The 20,313-nt window shown below is 42.8% G+C and overlaps 1 protein-coding gene across 1 annotated transcript; it reads left to right on the forward strand.

Annotated features, from left to right (window-relative positions):
• Positions 1–12: 12 nt before the first annotated feature.
• On the forward strand, positions 13–19,743 carry cmc1 (C-x(9)-C motif containing 1). The gene is made up of 4 exons (XM_088411245.1): positions 13–125; positions 1,059–1,148; positions 16,639–16,729; positions 16,855–19,743. The coding sequence occupies exons 1-4, from the start codon at positions 107–109 to the stop codon at positions 16,973–16,975; spliced, it is 321 nt and encodes a 106-aa protein (XP_088267371.1). The 5' UTR covers positions 13–106; the 3' UTR covers positions 16,976–19,743.
• The last annotated feature ends 570 nt before the right edge of the window (positions 19,744–20,313 follow it).

Consider the following 20,313-nt stretch of genomic DNA (forward strand, 5'->3'; position numbering starts at 1 on the left):
ATTTGTAGTTCTTCTTGAGGTCACCAGTACGTCAAAGGAAGTACTTTACCCCTCGATAGCCGGGTCACATTAGCATTGTTTTGTAATGTTATGAGCAGCTATTAGAATGGACGCAAGAAAATCAGGTGCTGTATTAAATTATTTTGACAATTTATATTTAATGTTATTCGCACGACATAGTTAACTAGTTGGGCAAATGTAAGCGTGCATGCCACTACTTCCATCAAATGGCAGTTCGTGTACCAAGCTATGTCGCTTTTTCAAAGCTGCATAACTGATAACCTACCACTCATTTTTACCAATTAATTGAAACGGTATATGGAATGAAGTTTATGCAATAAGTGTCCAAACATTATGAACTGGCGTGACAGTTCAACTGGGTCCCGATTTCAGATGTGGGTCGAATGTTTTCTGTTTCCTGACTGCAGATTCGTCACCGACAACAAGCCAATTTTTAACTAACTGTCCTACTCTTCAATAAACACGCGAAACAAAGCGGCTCCCTTTCAACTCTTAATCGTTCCCCAAATACTGTCTTTATATCCCTAAATAAACAAAGTGAAAAAGAATAAACAAGTGTCAAGAGCGGGACTACGACCCTCGCGGGGAAATAAATAAATAAATAGCGTTCCTGGATGCGAGTTATCCATTACACTACTCGCTGCCACAGTTACATATGCGCAACAGTCATACATGTAGAGCTAAACAAGTGTCCCGCCGGGGGCACAAATAAATCTGGAGTTAAATTTGAATACGGCCATGTTTAACCGGCTCCAGGTAAGCAAAATGACTGGGTCGCTTATTGTCTTGCATTCACGTCAATTTAAATTCATCCCTTCCACTACCCCAGGCTGCGCTGTAATCAATAGTGACAAGTATGCATACATACAAAAGAATGGATGTGAACAAGACGCATAACGTGTTCAGAGCGATATTGCACTCGGCTCCCTTCTCAATCCTACACCTGAAAAGGAGAATAATGTATTGCTGCCATTGTCCGTCCGATCGCATAGCAGCAGCAGCGAAATTTTGCAACTGACATTTCTGCACTTTTTCAGAGACTCACTTAAGACACGTAGAGACCGATGTGCTCATTCCAAAAATTATGCGGGGAAAAGCCAAGGAGCACTGCGCCGACAGAGTAGAAGGTATGTATAAAGTACTGTACAGTGATCCCCCCTACTTCGCGGGTAATGGGGGCTGTCAACCCCCCGCGAAGTAGGGTATCAGTTCCTAGATTTCTATGTACGCCCCAATATAGCCGCAGTAACCATAAACAATCTTTTTTTTGTATGTTTCGCCTATTTTATTTCATTTCTCCTATTATTTAACATTACATTATCCTTATCAACATTATTGTATAGTCATTAAATAACTAATATTACTTAGTTTGTTGAGAATTTGTTCTCAGGACTGGTTATCTGCACCAAGACTCCAGTGAAAGAGTACGCAAGTCTTCACGTTGAACTTCACATTTATTTTGGCTCATGTATGGTGTATCATGTAGTATCTGTTGAATAATAAATCAGCAACAATCTTAAAGTCAGTAAACTAACATATAAACACTTCGTCTATGAATTTACTGTATTTTTAGCCGACATTAGCGGGTTAGCAACAACTAACAACAACTACTCACTATAAAGTGCAACCTCTACACAAACGAACACATAAACAGAATAAACACTCATCGCTTACTAAACATAGGCAGTTGCGTGCGTTATCAACATAAACAATAATAAACTATAAATATGAGCTCACGTTGTCATTCACTACGTCACCGTAATGAGCCGAATGACGCACAGAGAATGTAAAACAGGAAACGGAAATGCAACGACCCGACAAATTAAAAGCATGCATTTCAAAATAAGATAAAAACACGTCACAAACTCGAACGCTTGAAGAATTCTTAACATAATTATTAACAAATATTACTTCGTTATTTGATTAATACAGTACTGTATAATGTACTTTTTTGCTTTTTTTCAATTTTTGTACATTTTTGCACATTTTTTAAATGATTTTTTATTTTGAAATATTTTTTATTTTTCCTGGAAAAAATTGCGAAGTACTGAGACCGCGATATCTGAGACCGCGAAGTAGGAGGGATCACTGTATATGGATTCTTTATCAGAGGTGAGAGGTCACTTGATGGTTAAGGACAGGGGGCCTCAGCCTCCTAGATATTGTACAGCAAGTAAACCAATCCATCGCGAGCACATTTTATAAGCAGCTCTTGCAGAGTGATATCTTGCAAAGTTTAAAGTCAATTGATTTATTTCAGCCTTTTACATACATTACTTATATAAACACAGTTAATATGTTATAACATAATTTAAGTAAGCCAAGGCCATCTAACCAGAAAAAAAGAGATAAGGAGTAATCATCTTTTAGGATGGAGAAAAAAAAAAAACTTTTAGGAGTTAATACTATTTAGTAATTTCACACCAAATCGCATGATGGTAGTGATTAGAGATGGGATTTATTGCTCTTTGAGGGGATCCGGATCTTGGCGAACCATTCCTTTCAAATAGCCATTCAAAACTATGGCTTTTTTCAAATATTTAGCCCGTTATAAGAAACCAGCTTGGGGGACATCTCTGTTTAACCTGGAAATTATCACTGGGAGAAATGAGGAGTTGATTTGTAATCAAATGATTAAAACTCAGATAACAAATCTGAGTTTGAATTATTTTGAAATATTGATTATTAGCCTACCTCATCCCATAGGGTGGCACAAAATCCCTCTGCTTCGGAAGTGACGTCTCTATTTTGGATTTACCTTTAATACAAAGATTGTGTATGTGTAAAGCTATGCTGACATGTTATTCATACTACACCTACTCACAAATGAACATTAAAAACAAAGCCGGCTGCAATGAATTTCTGTGCAAAACAGCTTTCACTACAAACACCTCCACACATGAACATTATTATCACACAGAACAAAATGATATTTTGAAAATTAGACCAAATAATAAAATTTGAGTAAAAAATACAGTAGACCCCCGCTTACGATGTCCCTGCCTTACGTTTTTTTCATCTTACGACATGTAACCCGACGTTTTTTGTCCCCTTTTTACACCATTTATTTCACGTCACAACAAAAACACCTCCTCCAAACATGGCGGTCAGTGTGCGTGTGTGACTGCGAGTTGCTCCACGCTCATACGTCTATTCACCCGTCACCGCTTACGTCACTAGAATGCTGGTCTGCTTTTGGTCGGCGTCATGACTCCCTAAGATACTGGTCTGCGATTGGTCTGCGTCACGGTTTCCAAACTGGCGGAACGTTAAAGCTTTGTTCGCCTTTGAAACCTTACAAAATCATATACTGTATATAGTGCATTTTCGTGCTTAATTCAAACTTGAATTGGTTAGCCATGGGTCACAAGATTGCTAGTGATGTCAAAGAGAGAAGAAAGATGATTTATATAAAAACGAAGCTGGAGATAATCAAGAAATATGAAGAAGACTAAGCTAGGCTAGGTTACCCTCACTATGGAATATGGCCATAAGAAGCTTGGTAAATAAATCCTTTCTATATTTTTTATTTATCATTTTATTTAATTGTGGGTGAGGCCTCATTCAATGATAAAAATTCATTTGGTTTTATCCAGGTTTCGCACTTTGAGATTGTGATTTCTAATAAGATCATTTACAAGAAGGGCTTTTCAGGAGAGTGACCTAATATTATGAAACCGATTTAAACTGGGAAAATTTTCCTGAACTATTCTGAATCTTGATGTTAGTAGTACTAATACTAATAAGATTTTAATGCCTGGGGCTCGGTTTGTATTTTGAGTAATTAAAACCTCGTCGCAATGTAAGTAATGTAGGAATTCGGTTGTTGACGGCTACAGCACACATGTTAATATTAATGTTCCACCTAGGTACTATGTCACTAATCCGACCGGTTAACGAAGCATGGCTATGTTCCTTAATTAACATCACCTCAGCAAAAATCTTATCACTAGGGGATTCAGCATTAGGTATTGAAACAGTGTGTAGATTGCATTGACCTAGACTGAGTATACTAAGTGCGTTGTAACAGTCCAGCCTAGTGCTTGTTAACTCTAGCCTTAACAAGTCCACAGCGGCTCGCTAATCACCTGCTCACATGCTCTAATGTGGGAAGTCATGGAAGGCTCAAACAGTAATCTATGTTTCTAGAAAGAGAAGGCGAGAAGAGAAGAAAGAAGAAGGCGCCTTCCCAGTTAGGGTGAAGGCCTTCCTTCTTTAGCAGGTCGGGCCGGCCCCAGAAAGAAGACCAATTATCTACAAACTGGAAACCTTGCTCTCTACAGAAATTTAGACATCCAATAATCTGCTTAACTTCTCATCATTGCCTCTCTCAGGCAGAGGGACAAAGATAATTACTCCATGCCGACTCATCTTTCTAGCGAGATTACAAATCCTAGCTATGTTCTTCTTTGTAATCTCAGACTGCCTCATTCTTGTATCGTTAGAGCCGACATGTACCACTATATTTGAGGAACTAGTGGTGTTTGCACTACGCCGGTGTCTAGGCCTCTTGCGTGTCAGCTTCCTAAGACTTGCTCCAATGTCGGGTGCTCTGGCCCCAGGAATACACATTACGGTGACTGGCGTTTTAAGGTTAATGTCACGGGTGATGGAGTCCCCTATAACTAATGTGCGGGAGCCAGTAGACTGAGATGGAGTGTGCCTAACAAGGGAGCTAAAACGATTATGCGTCTGAACAGGCTCACCGCGGCAAGCAGGCTGCTTAGGGCTAATGCTAGCTGGACTAGCGGGTAGGCTACAACCCGCACTAGCCGACGCTAGCAGCATCGGGACTAGCCGGGGGGAGGGGGAGGAGTTCCTTTCTCTGCAATGCACTTGTTTAAAACACATATAGTGGAAAAAAGGACAGAAAGTTAACTTCAGTGTTGTATACTGCACTGTATTTGTAATGGGTTAGGGTTAGAGTTTTGACCGTCATGGGGAAAAAATGAGTATTGAGAAAATGAGAATTGTTGTGTTGGCTTTATGAAAATGTGTTGCTACAGTAATTGAAAGTAATTTTCCCTTTGATCATCACTGTCTGGTGATTCTTGTGCACCATAAGCAATTTCCTCTGAGAAGGTAAATAGCCACAAAACGAATCCAGCAAGAATGAATTCCTTGATTTTCAAAGCCTCCTAGATTTGAGTCTTTCCTACTCCAAGCGTCTCCCACTATGCTCAATTGGATGCATTTCACGGTCACTCTTCCATGGTCATATCCGTTCTTTTTCTTATATATGATTGCCATGATCTACAGGACGTAAATGAATAACATTAAAATTGTTCATAATCACAGCTAAACTCATAACAATAAAAAGTCACATGTCACCGTTTTGGATCCCATGATATTGGATTTAAAACAGGAGGAGCAGATATTTCTCGGTTATATGGAGCGGGAACTTCCTGTGTTTGCACTAAAGTGATCCTTCGAATAGCTTCCAGATACCGGAGGTTCCGTTGCAAGGGATCGATCGTTAGTTTAATGTAATTGTAGAAAATTGAACACATTCAGTTTTTCTGTTTTACAAAGGTTCATAGTCGGGAATATTTCTCTAACAATAAAACTCTTGAATCTTACTGGGTTCATGATAAGGAATGGAATTTCTCCATCGTGTTTGCTTATGAAAAATTACTCTGGTGTGTCTGAAGGCTTTAATAGCCCCTTTCACACCAAACAGTTCAGGAACTCTTAGTTACTGGTCATGGAGGTTTCGGGTCTGAAGTTACTTATCGGCAGCCCACAAGTTTGCGTTCGTACCGAGGGACAGTGGAAGGGGTAGTTTATTGAAATTGGTCCGATGACGTGAGGCGGAAGGATTTGCACTCCTTTTCCTGTGACCAACAAGGTTAATGACAAGCAGGTTGATGACCTAAAGAAGCTACCACATACTGCATGAGAATGGAGCCTAATTAAATTTTACTTTATTTGCAGCTCTGTTAGCTTGATACTAATAAAATCATATATATTATTCGAGCTGTGCAACCTGTAAACTTGAGAAGGGAAAGGAGGAAGCTTCTCGGATTCCCTAAGGGTAAAACCGGGATTCCTAATTCTTCTGTCTTGCTACTAAATAGCACAACACGACAGGACCAATGCGTCGTCAAGTCTCATATTTTTTCAAGTCACTCTTGCTCCACCACACTACTACCTCTTTCTCGCACGTCATTCAAATGTGTTAACTAAGAACACATCTATTCAAAACAGAAAACGTGTAAATAAATGAAAACACCATTCATACTAAATAACATGTTACACACACTATCAACTAAAGTACGAGTCACTGTCGGAGCGATTCGCACTTCCAGAGAGTGCTTTGTGACTGGACGCCAGCTAAAAGTACACAATGGAAAGGACCTGCATCTGGATCTGCATCTACTAACCGCAATTGGCGGGGCTGGCTGTGTCTTTCTGTTCGGGAGATTCCATCTTGGAGCGCTTTCCAGAGGGGATGAAGATGCGGGCGGGCGCCGGCAGGAGCGGTTTCTGTGTGTCTCCTTAAAGATGCAGACAATTGCATGCCATGGACTGAGCTCTGGCTGCCAAAAGTTTGCTTCAGTGGTTACTTGTTGTGTGATTCGGGTTTTCTATGTTCCAACGGCAATTGCTTCAACAACGAGAAGTAAAAGGGGGGCGAAGTTGCGTTGCGGACGCGTTTGCTAATGTCCGCTTTCGGCTGGTGTTTCAGTGTCTCTGCATGTTGTTTATGACAAAAAGCTATAAAAAGAATACACAGACTGAACACTAAATGTCGCGGATTCCTGATCCAGATTGCCGGGGGAGTAAATCTCCTTCAGTCGGTGTTCTGTCAATGAGTTTAAAAATTTTTTTTTTAATTTCCTTGTCACAAACGTGCAAGCTCATGGTGGGCATTCCGGTCAGCGACGTTGTTGAAGCAAATTAGATTTGGATGTCCTCTTCTCCATCAATACGCAGTAGAGTCTGTTCCAGAGCACCCATCCACCAAACTGGCCACAGTGAACATGTAGCGTAATAGCGGCTGCTGATACTGAAACAACACACCCCTGAGTTCAACCAACCAATCAGCGTTAGTCAGCACAGTTAGCATAACACACCCCCATCGACTTACCCAAGTACGGAGGCTCCGACTCTAGTCGCAGCTAGGAGCTGAAAAAGTGCAGGGTATAGGCTTAGCGGAACCTTCCCTACCCGGGACGATTTTTGGAATGAACGGAAAAGGGAACTCACGCTACCCGAGTAATGTGGAAGAGTTCCTGCGGTGTGAAAGTGGCTATAGTATTCACCTCTTCAGTCGTCCTCTATTAAAGTAGATATTCTAAAAACACGATAGTATCTTCCTGTCAGAATATTTGGGTACAATTTAGACCTTGTCTACACATAGCCAGGGTCCTTGCAAACTGGCAGCAAATGTTTCCGTTTTGCCCTATTTGCCATACCCGGACAGGCTTTTTTTTTCTTTTTTTTAAATCAAAACCGAATCTTTCAAAACCTCTGGCCAAAGTGGAGATTTGCCCAAGGCTCCGGTTTCATTGTTGCGACTAACCAACTTAAACCGGAGATTTGCGTCATCGTGATACTCTTTTTTTCTGTCAAAGACGCAAATGGCAATGACATCAGAGGCGGACGTTCTTTCAGATTGGACAGAATTGGTCACTCTACTGCCGCCTAGCGACTTGGCACACTTGAAGATGAATGAAACCGCACTGTGCTGGATTAGAATAGACGGGATTTCTGTAAATAAACAACGACAATGAGGGGGAGACTATGTGGACAAGGCCTGAGACTTGGCATTTTGGCAATCATTCACTTTCCATTGGGGCTCCACTTGCATCAAATCACAACTTCCCTCCCTCCTTTTTAGATAATATAATATTTAGGGATTTGTATGTAGATTCTCTACAGTGGGTCCCCAGTTGATGAGATGAATCTGTTCTGCGGTTGGGATTGTAACACGAATTTGCCGTATGGCCGGCAATCCAAATCTATGTGAAATAGCAAATGCGTGTAAAAACCCAGGTAAAAACTTAAAAATTGTACATACATATTAAAAATTTGTGTCAAAATAGTATATTAAGTTCTACTCATATATAATCTACACATATACAATTAAATAATATAATGAATACAAAATATATGAAGGATTTATTTACCTTTGAGTGCCGGGAGAGCTTGTTATGGCCATATACCATAGTGAGGGTAGCCTAGCCTAGCTTAGTCTTCTTCATAGTTTTTAATTATCTCCAACTTTGTTTCCATATAAATCATCTTCTTACTTCTCTCTTTAACATTACTAGTAATCTTGGGACCCATGACTGACCAATTGAAGTTTGAATTAAGCACTAAAATGCACTATAAATAAGTTTTTGTAAGCACTCACAGGCGAACAAAGCTTTCACGTTCCACCATTTTAGAAACTGTGATGCCGACCAATAGCAGACCAGTATCTTAGGAAGTCATGACACCGACCAATAGGCAGACCAGCATTCCAGTGACGTAAGCGGTGAAGCGTGTATAGACGTATGAGCACGGAGCGACTTGCAGAGCCACACACGCACACTGACCGCCATGTTTGAGGAGGCGTTTTTGTCGCTACGCAAAAAAAATGGCGTAAAGAGGGGACAAAAAAACGTTGGCTAGACATCTTAAGTTGAAAAAAATGTACGCACGTCATAAACTGGGGGTCCACTGTGTTTGTTTTTTTTCTTCAATTGGTGAATACATTTTGTCTCCCCGCTGGGAATTTTTTTTAGGTATCTCCAAGTGCGGCATTTTGTTCGTAGCGCATTCTTAGGATTTCCCTCTCTCCCAGATCCCTCAGATATTATTATTTTTTAAACCACTCGCTTCAATTAAATGGGCTATCTGATTTTTTTTAAACATTTCTAAGTTTAGTTCAAGCACCTCTACCAATTTGTAGGGAATTATTTCGGAGGAGTCTTGGAGGGAGATTATACAAAGAGTACATAAGTCTTAAATATGCAATATGCAATGCCGTATTCCTCATGTCGCTCACTACATTAAGACGTGGCTTGCAAAGACGTTTGACACAGTATCTCCTCTATGTGATCGATGTCATCAAACTGTGGCAAACTATTTACATAATTATTTTTGGTTCGATACATTTGACATTTTATCCAACGTAACGGGGAGGGAAATCAATCCTGTTGTCTTCTTTGCTCTCTTTGCAATGTGTCAAAGATTGACACTTTCAAAGTAAGAATCACTATTTGTGATTTCTGAGACGTATCAGATAAGACCCTTCAACTTAGCATAATTTATGCCTTAATTATTCATTTGATTTATATTTACAGTCGGCCCCCGGTTTACGAACACCCTATTTTACGAACATTTCGACTTACGAGCGTGGACCGAATAGTTCTTTGTCCCCCACTTACGCACAAACCTTTCGTCTTACAAACAATCCGACATGCTGGCCATTGTAATAGTTCATATATTTTCGCTTTGCTACGTCATCTAAATCAGTAATTGATGCTTGTCACGGCACCGTTGAACGCTATTGCTCTTACAATGTCACAGTCACGGTGTCAGTCACGGAGTCAGTCACGGAGATGCCGATATGCTATTGGTCGATTAAGGTCACAGTCTCGGTCTCACGGAGATGTTATTGGCCGGCGTCACGTCAATCACAGAAATGCCGATATGCTATTGGTCGAACGCCTTCATCTAAGTTGATGGCACAGCTGGTCGGGATGGAAGGAAGGAGAGAAAATGAGTGAAAAACGGAAGGAAGGAATGTTGTGAAGACTTTGCAAACTTTATCTGTTAGACATGGCTTCTAAAATTGCAAGTGGCGGTAAAGGAAGAAGTAAGAGGATGATGACAATAGAAACCAAGCAGGAGATAATAAAAAAATACGAAGGAGGTGCATGCATAGTTAACCTTGCTCGTGAGTATGGCCGTAACCGCTCGGCAATCTTCTAAGGGCAAGACTTTCCTTGCCGGGGGACGGACCAACAAAATGGAGAGGCTGCTTGTATTATGGATTAAAGAGAAGGAAATCGCTGGTGATAAGTTCTAGTTTGAGAAAAGTCCCCGTTTAAGAAAATAAATCAATAAATTTTGCGGGTTGGTCTCTGCTCCCCTCCGCCTCCACCCAGCTCAAGTCACGTCGCTCCAAAGGTAAATGTCATTTTTCCTTTGTATATTTATGTTATTTAATTTAACTGTACAGTAGTTAAACACACACACACACATTATATAAACGAGAACTCAAATTAACAAAATGCAAGGGTGCGCGCACTACCCTCAGCTTTACCCCCCACGCTAAAACGTCTGAGCCACAATATGACTCAGCCGAGAAAGGGAGGACATCGCCGCGGATAACTGTTTGTTTCGCGCCTGTATCCAGCAGGATAACGATCGGAACCGGCTCTTTGTTTCCCACCAGCGCAACAGAGCCATTCGAGATGAACGGTCTAAAACCTGTATCGATTTCTGCTTTTGGTTTTGCCAAATTTATGCGCTGCGTGGAGGGTGCTATGGTTCGGATCAAGCCGATCGGCGATGGGGTTTTCCCACTTTTGATCAGCTCTTTCCTTTTAAGGACCGGACAGGAGCCGATTAAATGTCCCTGCTCATGGCAGTAGAAACACTCGCGGGTTTCTGTGGCGACAGGGGTAACAGAGATGCGGTGGTTACTTTTGGGGGACCTAATTTTCCGGTCAGTGGAGACCGAATCACGACGAGCGAAAGGGGCGAACACGTTCTTGTGCGTCAAAGCGAATTCATCCGTCAACACAGCGGCATCAGCGAGGCAAGCAGTTTTCTGCTCGTTCAAATACACTACAATTCTTTCCGGAAGACAATTCTTAAATTCCTCAATCAAAATAAGCTCGCGCAAATTCTCAAATGTTTGAATCTTACTGGCCTGGGCCCATTTATCAAAAAACAAACATTTCTCCCTAGCAAACTCTACATATGTTTGTGTGGCAGTTTTTTCACATTTCAAAATTTTGCCGATACGCTTCTGGCACTAATTCATATGCACGGAGGACGGTGGCTTTCACAATGTCATAGTTTAGGCTGTCCTCGATCGAAAGAGAATTGCAAACCTCTTGAGCTTTTCCAACAAGTTTACACAGCAACAAAAGAGGCCATACATTCTTAGGCCACGTCAACGTAGCTGCAATACGCTCGAAGGCGTTAAAATACGAGTCCACCTCGGACTCTCTAAAGGGAGGAACTAATGCGATGTGCCGACCAACATCAAAACCGTCCTGGGGCGTACCAGTAGACGGTGACTGCGCGGTTGAGGGTTGAGCCAACACAGCAGCTCCCCGCTCTCGCTCCAGAGCCTTCAACCTCAACATCATGGCTTCCACCTCCAACTCCCGATTTCACACCTCAACCTCCTTCAATCTGAGCTCCTCTGCCGTCATGCCAGTTTGGACTGGGGAGGTGCGGAGTGGGGCAGGAACACCAGGCACAGCACCCAGTTCAGCTCCCTCCGCAGGGGCTGGGTCAATGAACAAACCCCTTTCATATAGGTCCTGGTGCAGAAGCTCTTTTAACTCCCGCTTCTTGCTGTTGGGTGGCACAGGCACATCAAAAGCAGCAGCTATCAAAATCAAGTCGTTCTTATTGCATTTCTCAAGTTTGCTAATCGTTGGATTAGCAACAAAATCCTCTACCTTAAACTCCATACCCGCCACCACCACAAAAGAAAAAACTGCCAACAAACAAGTAGAGATAACACGAACAAACGATACTCACCCAAAGACGAACCGAAAAAAATAGACGAGCCCCCAATATGTTACACCCAGCCTAGGGGAACTGGGATATAACGTGTGTGCTCCCCCGTCCGTACCCTCACCACCAGAAAAGGCCCGTGAAACTAAACGTGTTGAACAAAAAAACAGCAGCTTTTATTATCTTCGGAGGGAGAGCAAACAAACAAAATAATAAACAAATGATCTTCTGAATTCCTAACTAACTAGCCAAACAAAAAGGAAACAAATGACAATTGGCTCACTATCTACCTAACGCAAAAACAGGAGAAAAAGGGTTAGAGAAAAACGGCGTCTCCCTCCTACTACTGCTCGATGTACAGGAGTCTAACAAACACGTCTAACAAACACACCTAACAAGGACAGCTAACAAGGACAGCTAACACTAGTTCTAACAGTTCCTGGTGGCGTTTTCTGGCAGTGGGATGACCGTAGAGAGAGAGAGCTTGGTCCGTGGACTGTTTAAATAGGGCGGCAAATCAGGAGAGCCAGCCAATTGGATGACACCACCTGCACATAATTGACACACTCCAACCAAAAGGCACTCATGCACACGCACACACACACAAACAAAGGAGAACACAGCAGAACACATACAAAAAGTACATATGACCCACGGGTCATAACTCATAAAAATGAGTATGTTACTCATTTTTAATATGTGTATAAAGTCGTGATGTTTTTACCTAAGGTTTTTGCACGCGTTGCACGCATTCACGAATTAACATAGGTTTGGATTGCCCGTCATACAAGCAGTTCGAGTTACGAGCGTAGCCGCTGAACGGATTAAGTTCGTAACACGGGGGCCCACTGTACTTGTAAAATATATGTATGTCCATGCGTGTGTATCTATGTGAGCCCCTCTGTGAGCTGTCACCTTAACACGGTGGAGGGGTTTGCATGTTCCAGTGAACCTAAGAGCTAAGTTGTTGGGGGCTTTATGCCTCTGGTAGGGTCACCCATGACAAACAGGTCTGAGGTGAGGTTCCAGACGAAACACGGCTAATCGATCCTTTTATGATAACTACATTAAATAGATCTCGTTTTTCCTTGCCCGGACGTAGATCACCAGGGACCCCTCTGGAGCCAGGCCTGGAAGTGGGGCTTGTTGGTGACCAACTGGTGGCCAGACCTGCACACATGGGGCTCGGCCGGGCTCAGCCCGAAAGGATGACGTGGGTCCCCCTTCCCATGGACTCACCACCTGTGAGAGGGACCATAGGGGTCGGGTGCGAAGTGAGCTGGGCGTTGGCCAAAGGCGGGGACCTTGACGCACCGATCGGCGGCTACAGAAGCTAGCTCTTGGGACATGGAATGTCACCTCTCTGGCAGGGAAGGAGCCTGAGCTGTTGTGCAAGACTGAGAAGATCCGACTGGATATAGTTGGACTCGTCTCCACACACAGCTTGGGCTCTGGTACCCAAGTGGACGTTCTTCCACTCTGGAGTTGCCCGCAGTGAGAGGCGCAGAGCAGTTGTGAGCTTATTGTTCTCCAGCTCAGCTCCTGTACATTGGGGTTTACCTCAGTGGACGAGAGGGTGGCCTCCCTCCGCCTTCAGGTGGTTAGACAGGTTGACTGTTGTTTGTGGATATCCACCAAACAGCAGTTCTGAGTACCCACCCTTTTTGGAGTCCTGAGTGGATGTGTTGGAGAGCGCTCCCTCTGGAGACTCCCTTGTTCTGCTGGGGGACTTCAATGCTCACGTGGGCAATGACAGTGAGACCTGGAAAAGCGTGATTGGGAGGAACACCCCTCCTGATCGGAACCCAAGTGGTGTTGTGTTTTTGGACTTCTGTGCTCGACACAGATTGTCCATAACGAACACCATGTTCAAACATAGGGGTGTCCACTTGTAACCAGGACACCCTAGGCCGCAGTTCGATGATCTACTTTGTGGTTGAATGTTTGGATTTGCGGCCATATATTTTCTCCCACGGCGGGGGACATCGAATCTGAGTAGGCTATGTTTCATGCCTCATTGTCAAGGTAGCTGATCCGAATTGTGGCTGTAAGGTGGTCGGTGCCTGTCATGGCGGCAATGCCCGAATCCGCTGGTGGATGCCAGCAGTAAGGGATGCCGTCAAGCTGAAGAAGAGTCCTATCGTGCCTTTTTGGCCTGTGGGACTCCAGAGGCAGCTAATAGTTACTGGCTGGCCAAGCAGCGTGCGGCCTCAGTGGTCACCAAGGCAAAAACTCGATTGTGGAAGGAATTCGGTGAGGCCATGGAAAACGACTTCCAGACGGCTTCAAGGAAATTGTGGTCCACCATCTAGCATCTCAGAAGGGTGAAGCAGTGTACTATTAACACTGTTTACAGTGGAGATGAGGCACTGCTGACCTCAACTCGGGACGTCGTGAACTGGTGGGCAGAATACTTCAAAGACCTCCTCAAATTTCACCAACATGTCTGCCTCTGAGGAAGCAGTCTCTTCAAGCTCCAAGGTGGGCTTCGAGGTGGGCTCCCCCATCTCTAGGGCTGAAGTCACTGAGGTGGTCAAAAAAACTCCTTGGTGGCGAGGCCCCGGGAATGGATGACATCCGCCTGGAGTTCCTGAAGGCTCTGGATGTTGTAGGACTGTCTTGGCAGATACGCTTCTGCAACATCGCGTGGACATCAAGGACAGTGCCCCTGGATTGGCAGACTGAGGTGGTGATACCCCTTTTTAAGAAGGGAGACCGGAGGGTGCGTTCCAACTATAGAGGAATCACACTCCTCAGCCTTCCTGGTAGGGGCTATACAAGGGTGCTGGAGAAGAGGGTCCGTCAGGAAGTTGAATCTCGGATGCAGGTGGAGCAGTGTAGTTTTTGCCCTGGCTGTGGAACAGTGGACCAGCTCTACACCCTCGTCGGGATCCTCAAGGGTGCATGGGAGTTCGCCCAACCAGTCTACATGCTTTGTGGACTTGTAGAAGGCGTTCGACCCTGTCACTCGGGGATCTCTGTTGGGGGTGCTTCGGGAGTATGAGGTCCCGGACGAGTGTGAAGCGGCTAGGATGAAGATCAACACCTCCAAATCTGAGACCATGGTCCTCAGTCGGAAAAGGGTGGAATGCCCTCCCCGAGTCTGTGATGAGTACCTGCCCCAAGTGGAGGAGTTCAAGTATCTCAGGGTCTTGTTCACGAGTTAGGGTAGGATGGAGCTGGAGATAGACAGGCGGAATTTCTGGTTAGGATCCCCCCCCCCCCTGGAACGCCTCCCTGGTGAGGTGTTTCGGGCATGTCCCACAGGAAGTAGGCCTCGGGGACGACCCAGGACACAGTGGAGGGACTTTGTCTCTCGGTTGGCCTGGGAGCGCCTGGAGATCCTTCCGGAGGAGCTAGATGAAGTGGTGGGGGAGAAGGAAGTCTGAGCTTCCTTCCTCAAGCTGCTGCCCCCGTGACCCGACCCTGGAACACAGCAATAGAATATGGATGGATGGATTTTTCATGACTCCATTTCCATTTCATGCCCTGCTTGAAATTAATATTTTCAATTTTTTTGTTGTACGTGGTATTATACTTTTAACTGTGCTGATTTGCCTCGAGTAGGTGCCAGAGTTGGGGGAGGGGGTTTTGCATTTGTTTTTTGTTTGGTTATGTTTCATCTATTGTGTGACGTCTTTGTCATTGTTATTTTCTATGTGAAAATTCAATAATATTGCTGATGGTTAAAAAAACAATAATAACAATAATAATAAAATAAAGGTTTGTTGGATCTTTGTGAAAGATTTCTGCGCGTTCAGGTATGAGCCGGGATAAACACACACGCACACGTTCATCGCGTCAACAACACTTTGAAAATGTATTATTACCAAATCGTCTAATGCAGTTTACAAGCCAATTGTCCAAAACAGAGATCTCTGGATCTTTCCCGTGTCATGGTGAGAATGATGCCGGCTCCTCATCCGCCCTCCTTTTTTCTATTTGCCGCCGGTCCACTGAATGGGGGTTGTCGCCCGTCTACAGTATGTCATCATATTGGGTTGTTTCCTGTCCTCTGCTGCCCCCTTTCGGGTGGAGGATTCCAATCCAGACGTTTCAGCAACTGTGTAGATGCTTTTGCACATACTCAAGTACACATGAGAAATGTTCTTTTTACACCATTATATAGCCCTGACTTTTATTTTTACATTCATCTGATCTTCTAACTCCTACATCGTAAGGTACAATATTTCAGTATTTTTATTGTTTGCGCCCGTATGTGTGTGTGTGCCCCCAACTTCCCAGACCTGTGGACGCCAACCACATCTGTGTGTTCGAGGTTGAGTATCGAACAATGCGTTCTGGAGGACTTTACCCCCACTCCTATCTTTTATGGCGCCCGTCTCTTTTGTTATTGCCGCCAGTAAGTCCCTGACCGTCTAGTATTATAATTTGTGCCCTATTGATACTTTGTGTCTTTGTTTTACTGACTGTATCACAAAGACAAATAATTGCATTAAGTGTTGACCTCCCGTTGCTGCTCTTCATTTTACTTGCCAATCAACCTATGTGAAACTACATTCCTTCAGGTTCTATAACAATAACAATGAACCATTAGCCATAATGTAAACACGTCTCGCCTTTGTGAGTGCAGTTTAGAGGGTGGGGGGGGGGTCGCAAACACACTTTGAACCTTGCTTTGAACCTACTTTTTGGCAGGATTGGCTGTTGCAGATATCCTCATCAATAAAACCAAAACCACATTTTCACTTTCATATTTCTGTTAAAAGTATCTTGCTTCATTTCATTATTTTAACCACACATACCCTTGTGAGGATAAGCGTCTCTAGAAAATGGGTGGATGGATATACAGTCATCTGATTTTTTTTTTTTGTGCGTGCGACTAACATATGCCATATACTTTATTATACTACGAATACTATGAAAGCCATGCAAGTTTTTGTCCATGATGTCTCTTCTGTCCAGCTTTCAACCATTGTTGCAAAAATTCTGGGTTCTTCATGGTGTTAAAGTGTCGTAAAGAGAATTCTGCCCTCAAAGACTGCCTGACACAACAGTGAGTACTTCGCATTTTGTCAGAATGTTGTTCCGTGTCATGCAACGTTCAATAACCATTTATAACCACTATTAGAAGAATCCTGAATAAGTCATTAGTTCAATCAATCAATTGTCTCTCCCCAGCTACAAGGACCCAAATTTTTTTGAGAGATGCAAGCAGGAATACATCCAGGAAAAAACTGAGTATGAGAGGACAGGGATCCCTGCAAAGAACAGACAACAAAAACTTCCAACAAGCATGTAACCATGAGATGGCACGTTTGGCTCCTTTGATGTTTTTTTTTTGTTCTTCTGTGTGTGTGTGTGTGTGTGTGTGTGTGTGTATATATATATATATACAGTGGGCCCCCGGGTTACGAACTTAATCCGTTCAGCGGCTACGCTCGTATCTCGGATTGCTCGTATAGCGGGCAATCCAAACCCATGTTAATTCGTGAATGCGTGCAACGCGCGCAGAAGCCTTAGGTAAGAACATCACGCTGTATACATATATTAATATTGAGTCACATAATCTACTGTACAGTTTCATTAAATAACAAATACAAAGGAATAACGACTTTTACCTTTGGAAAGATGTGACTTGAGCTAAGATAAGCAGAAGTCAACACTATAAACCAGACATGCTATTGGTCTTACAGTGTCACAGTAACTTTTTCAGTCAGGGTTTTCTCTACTTCCTTCCATCCCAACCAGCTGTGCCATCAAGCTAGATAAAAGCGTTCGGCCAATAGCATATCGGCACTTCTGTGATTGACGTGTGATGCCGGCCAATAGCATCTCCGTGAGTGAGACCAGGTGACCTTAATCGACCAATAGCATATTGGCGTCTGACTGATACTGACTGATACTTATTGGCACGTTTTTTTAAACGGTTGGAATGTATTGACATCTAATTGATTAAAACACATTTAAACCTGTGACGATTCTTTGTCCTGCAATCGGCACACTTAATTTCATGTCAGCTGTTTTTCCCGACGTGAATTGAGCTGAGTGGAGGCGGAGGGGAGGGTGTGTGTGTTGTATTGACTAGGCACCATACTTATAGCTTGTTCGAACATTAGCTCAATGTTGGTTTCAACTCACAGTATTGCAACAAGGGCGCTGTCCCAAAGCATGTCGGGAGGTTGCCGTCTAACATGACATGCAGTTATGTAGAACGACCATTAAACAGCACTGAAATTCCACCCGTAAAAGGATGCAGTGATTAACGCTCAATGCCAACACGGCAACGCAAATAGGCTATTGGTCTTACAGTGTTACAGTAACTCTTTCAGTCATGGTGCAAATCACGGAGATACTAAAACATCATCCTCTTATTTCTTCCTTTACCGCTGCTAGTAATTTTAGAAGCTATGTCTAACAGATAAAGTTTGCAAAGTCTTCAAAACATTCCGTTTTTCACACATTTTCTCTACTTCCTTCCATCCTGTCCCATCAAGCTAGATAAAGGCGTTCGGCCAATAGCATATCGGCATTTCTGTGATTGACGTGTGACGCCGGCCAATAGCATCTCCGTGAGTGAGACCGGGTGACCTTAATCGACCAATAGCATATTGGCGTCTCCTTGACTGGCTGATAATTATTCGCACTTTTTTTTTTAAACGGTTGGAATGTATTGACAATTAATTTAAAAAAAAACACACATTTAAACCAATGACAATTCTTTGTCCTGCAATCGGCACATTTAATTTCATGTCGGCTGTTTTTCTCTTTAGCTGTACAAACACTACACTTAAATGGTAATTATATTTAGACACCGTGAGTGAGACAGTCAGTGTGACGTTGTAAGACCAATAGCGTTCACGATGTCGCAACTGTTAAATTTGTTGACGCAGTTAAGCGAGAACATTACAACAAATTCAATGGCTGGATTATTCAGAATGCTCGTAAGGCGAGAGGTTTGTTCGCAAGTGGAGGATTAAAATCTCCCTGATCCACGCTCGTAAGGCGAATTGTTCGTAAATCAGGGTGCTCGTAAGCCGGGGGTCGACTGTATATATATATATATATATATATATATATATATATATATATATATATTACACACAGTGGGCCCCCAGTTTACGAGATTAATCTGTTCCACGGTTGAGGTCATAACGTGAATTCGCCGTTTGGCGGGCAATCCAAACCAACTACGTTAATCGGCTAGTGTGTGTAAAACGCCTGGAGAAAAGCATTAAAATTGTATATACATGTTAAAAATCAGTATCAAAATAGTATAGTAAGTCCTACTAATATATATATAATATATGCATACAATTAACATTATAAATAAAAATATTTAAAGGATTTATTTATCTTTGAGTGACGCTTGTTATGACCATATTCCCTAGTGAGGCTAGCCTAGGCAAGCTTAGCTTTCTTCATATTTCTTGATTATCTCCAGCTTCGTTTCCATATAAATGATCTTCTTACTTCTCTCTTTAACATCACTAGCAATCTTGGGACCCATGGCTAACCCTTTCAACTTTGAATTAAACAGTAAAATGCCCCATAATACAGTTTTGTAACCATCACAATCGAACAAAGCTTTACCGATCCATCATTTTGAAATAAGTGTGGCCGACCAATAGCAGACCACCATTGCCGTGAGGAGACGCCGACCAAAAGCAGACCACCATCTCCGTGAGGAAACGCCGACCAATAGCAGACCAGCAATGTAGTCATGCGTTGCATGTTAGCAGTTAGACGGCAATAGTAAATAAGTACAATTACCTAAAAACGCCAGCAGATGGAGGCAAAACAACACAAATACAGCCAAGCTCCTAGGGTCATGACAGTTATTTTGGTCGCATAACCGGGAAAGTATCATAATGAGGGGATGAACAAACTCAGTGTTTCACGTCGCAACATGAAAATGGCATAAATCAGGGACATTCTAACACGGGGGTCCACTGTATGTATATACATGTATGCATACAGTAGATAGATAGATAGACAGAGTCGTTCTGTGAATGTGTGAAAAATATGTGAATTTGTATGTAGAAATAAATCGTTATGTGATGTGGCTTATATTCATTTCTTGTCTTTTACTTGCGGAAGTCACTAGCTTTTGACGATTAATCCTTTACTCAGATTGTTAAACTGCAATGTTACTCATGTTTTAGTCTCAACTGCAGTAAATCTAAAATGCAGTACATATCTACTAAATACATACCAAAAGTGTTATATAATATTACTGACATAAATTTCAGTTACAGTACTAGCGTTTTCAATTTTGCCACAAAATCCAGGTTCATTCATATTGTTAGCAGCCATTACAAACAAGCAGACAAAGAACTCATTCCAGATGTGTGTTGAAGGGACACACACACACACAATCAATTCTCACCCTTAACATAAATGTGTATGTTGTTAGGCTGATCAATAACAGACTAATATGCTTGTTTAATGAGGGATCCTGATGAGGAATGTCCATTTACCATCTGTAGGACCATCCCAAGAGAAGGGTGGGAAAACTGACTGGTGCAAGGCCCTTTTAAAATAACCAAGTTTACACATATTGCCGGTAGTCAGTTCAAATAATAACATACTGTAGGATATGTCTTTAATGAGTGATAGTCCTACAATAAATAACCAACA

The sequence above is a fragment of the Hippichthys cyanospilos genome, chromosome 3 (assembly GCF_059441005.1).
Source record: "Hippichthys cyanospilos isolate Australia breed blue-spotted pipefish chromosome 3, RoL_Hcya_1.0, whole genome shotgun sequence".
NCBI lineage: Eukaryota > Metazoa > Chordata > Actinopteri > Syngnathiformes > Syngnathidae > Hippichthys > Hippichthys cyanospilos.

Coding starts and splice junctions, on each gene's coding strand:
- cmc1 (XM_088411245.1), top strand. Junction 1,149..16,638: donor CTGCGCCGACAGAGTAGAAG/GTATGTATAAAG, acceptor TCTTCTGTCCAG/CTTTCAACCATTGTTGCAAA. Junction 16,730..16,854: donor AAAGACTGCCTGACACAACA/GTGAGTACTTCG, acceptor GTCTCTCCCCAG/CTACAAGGACCCAAATTTTT.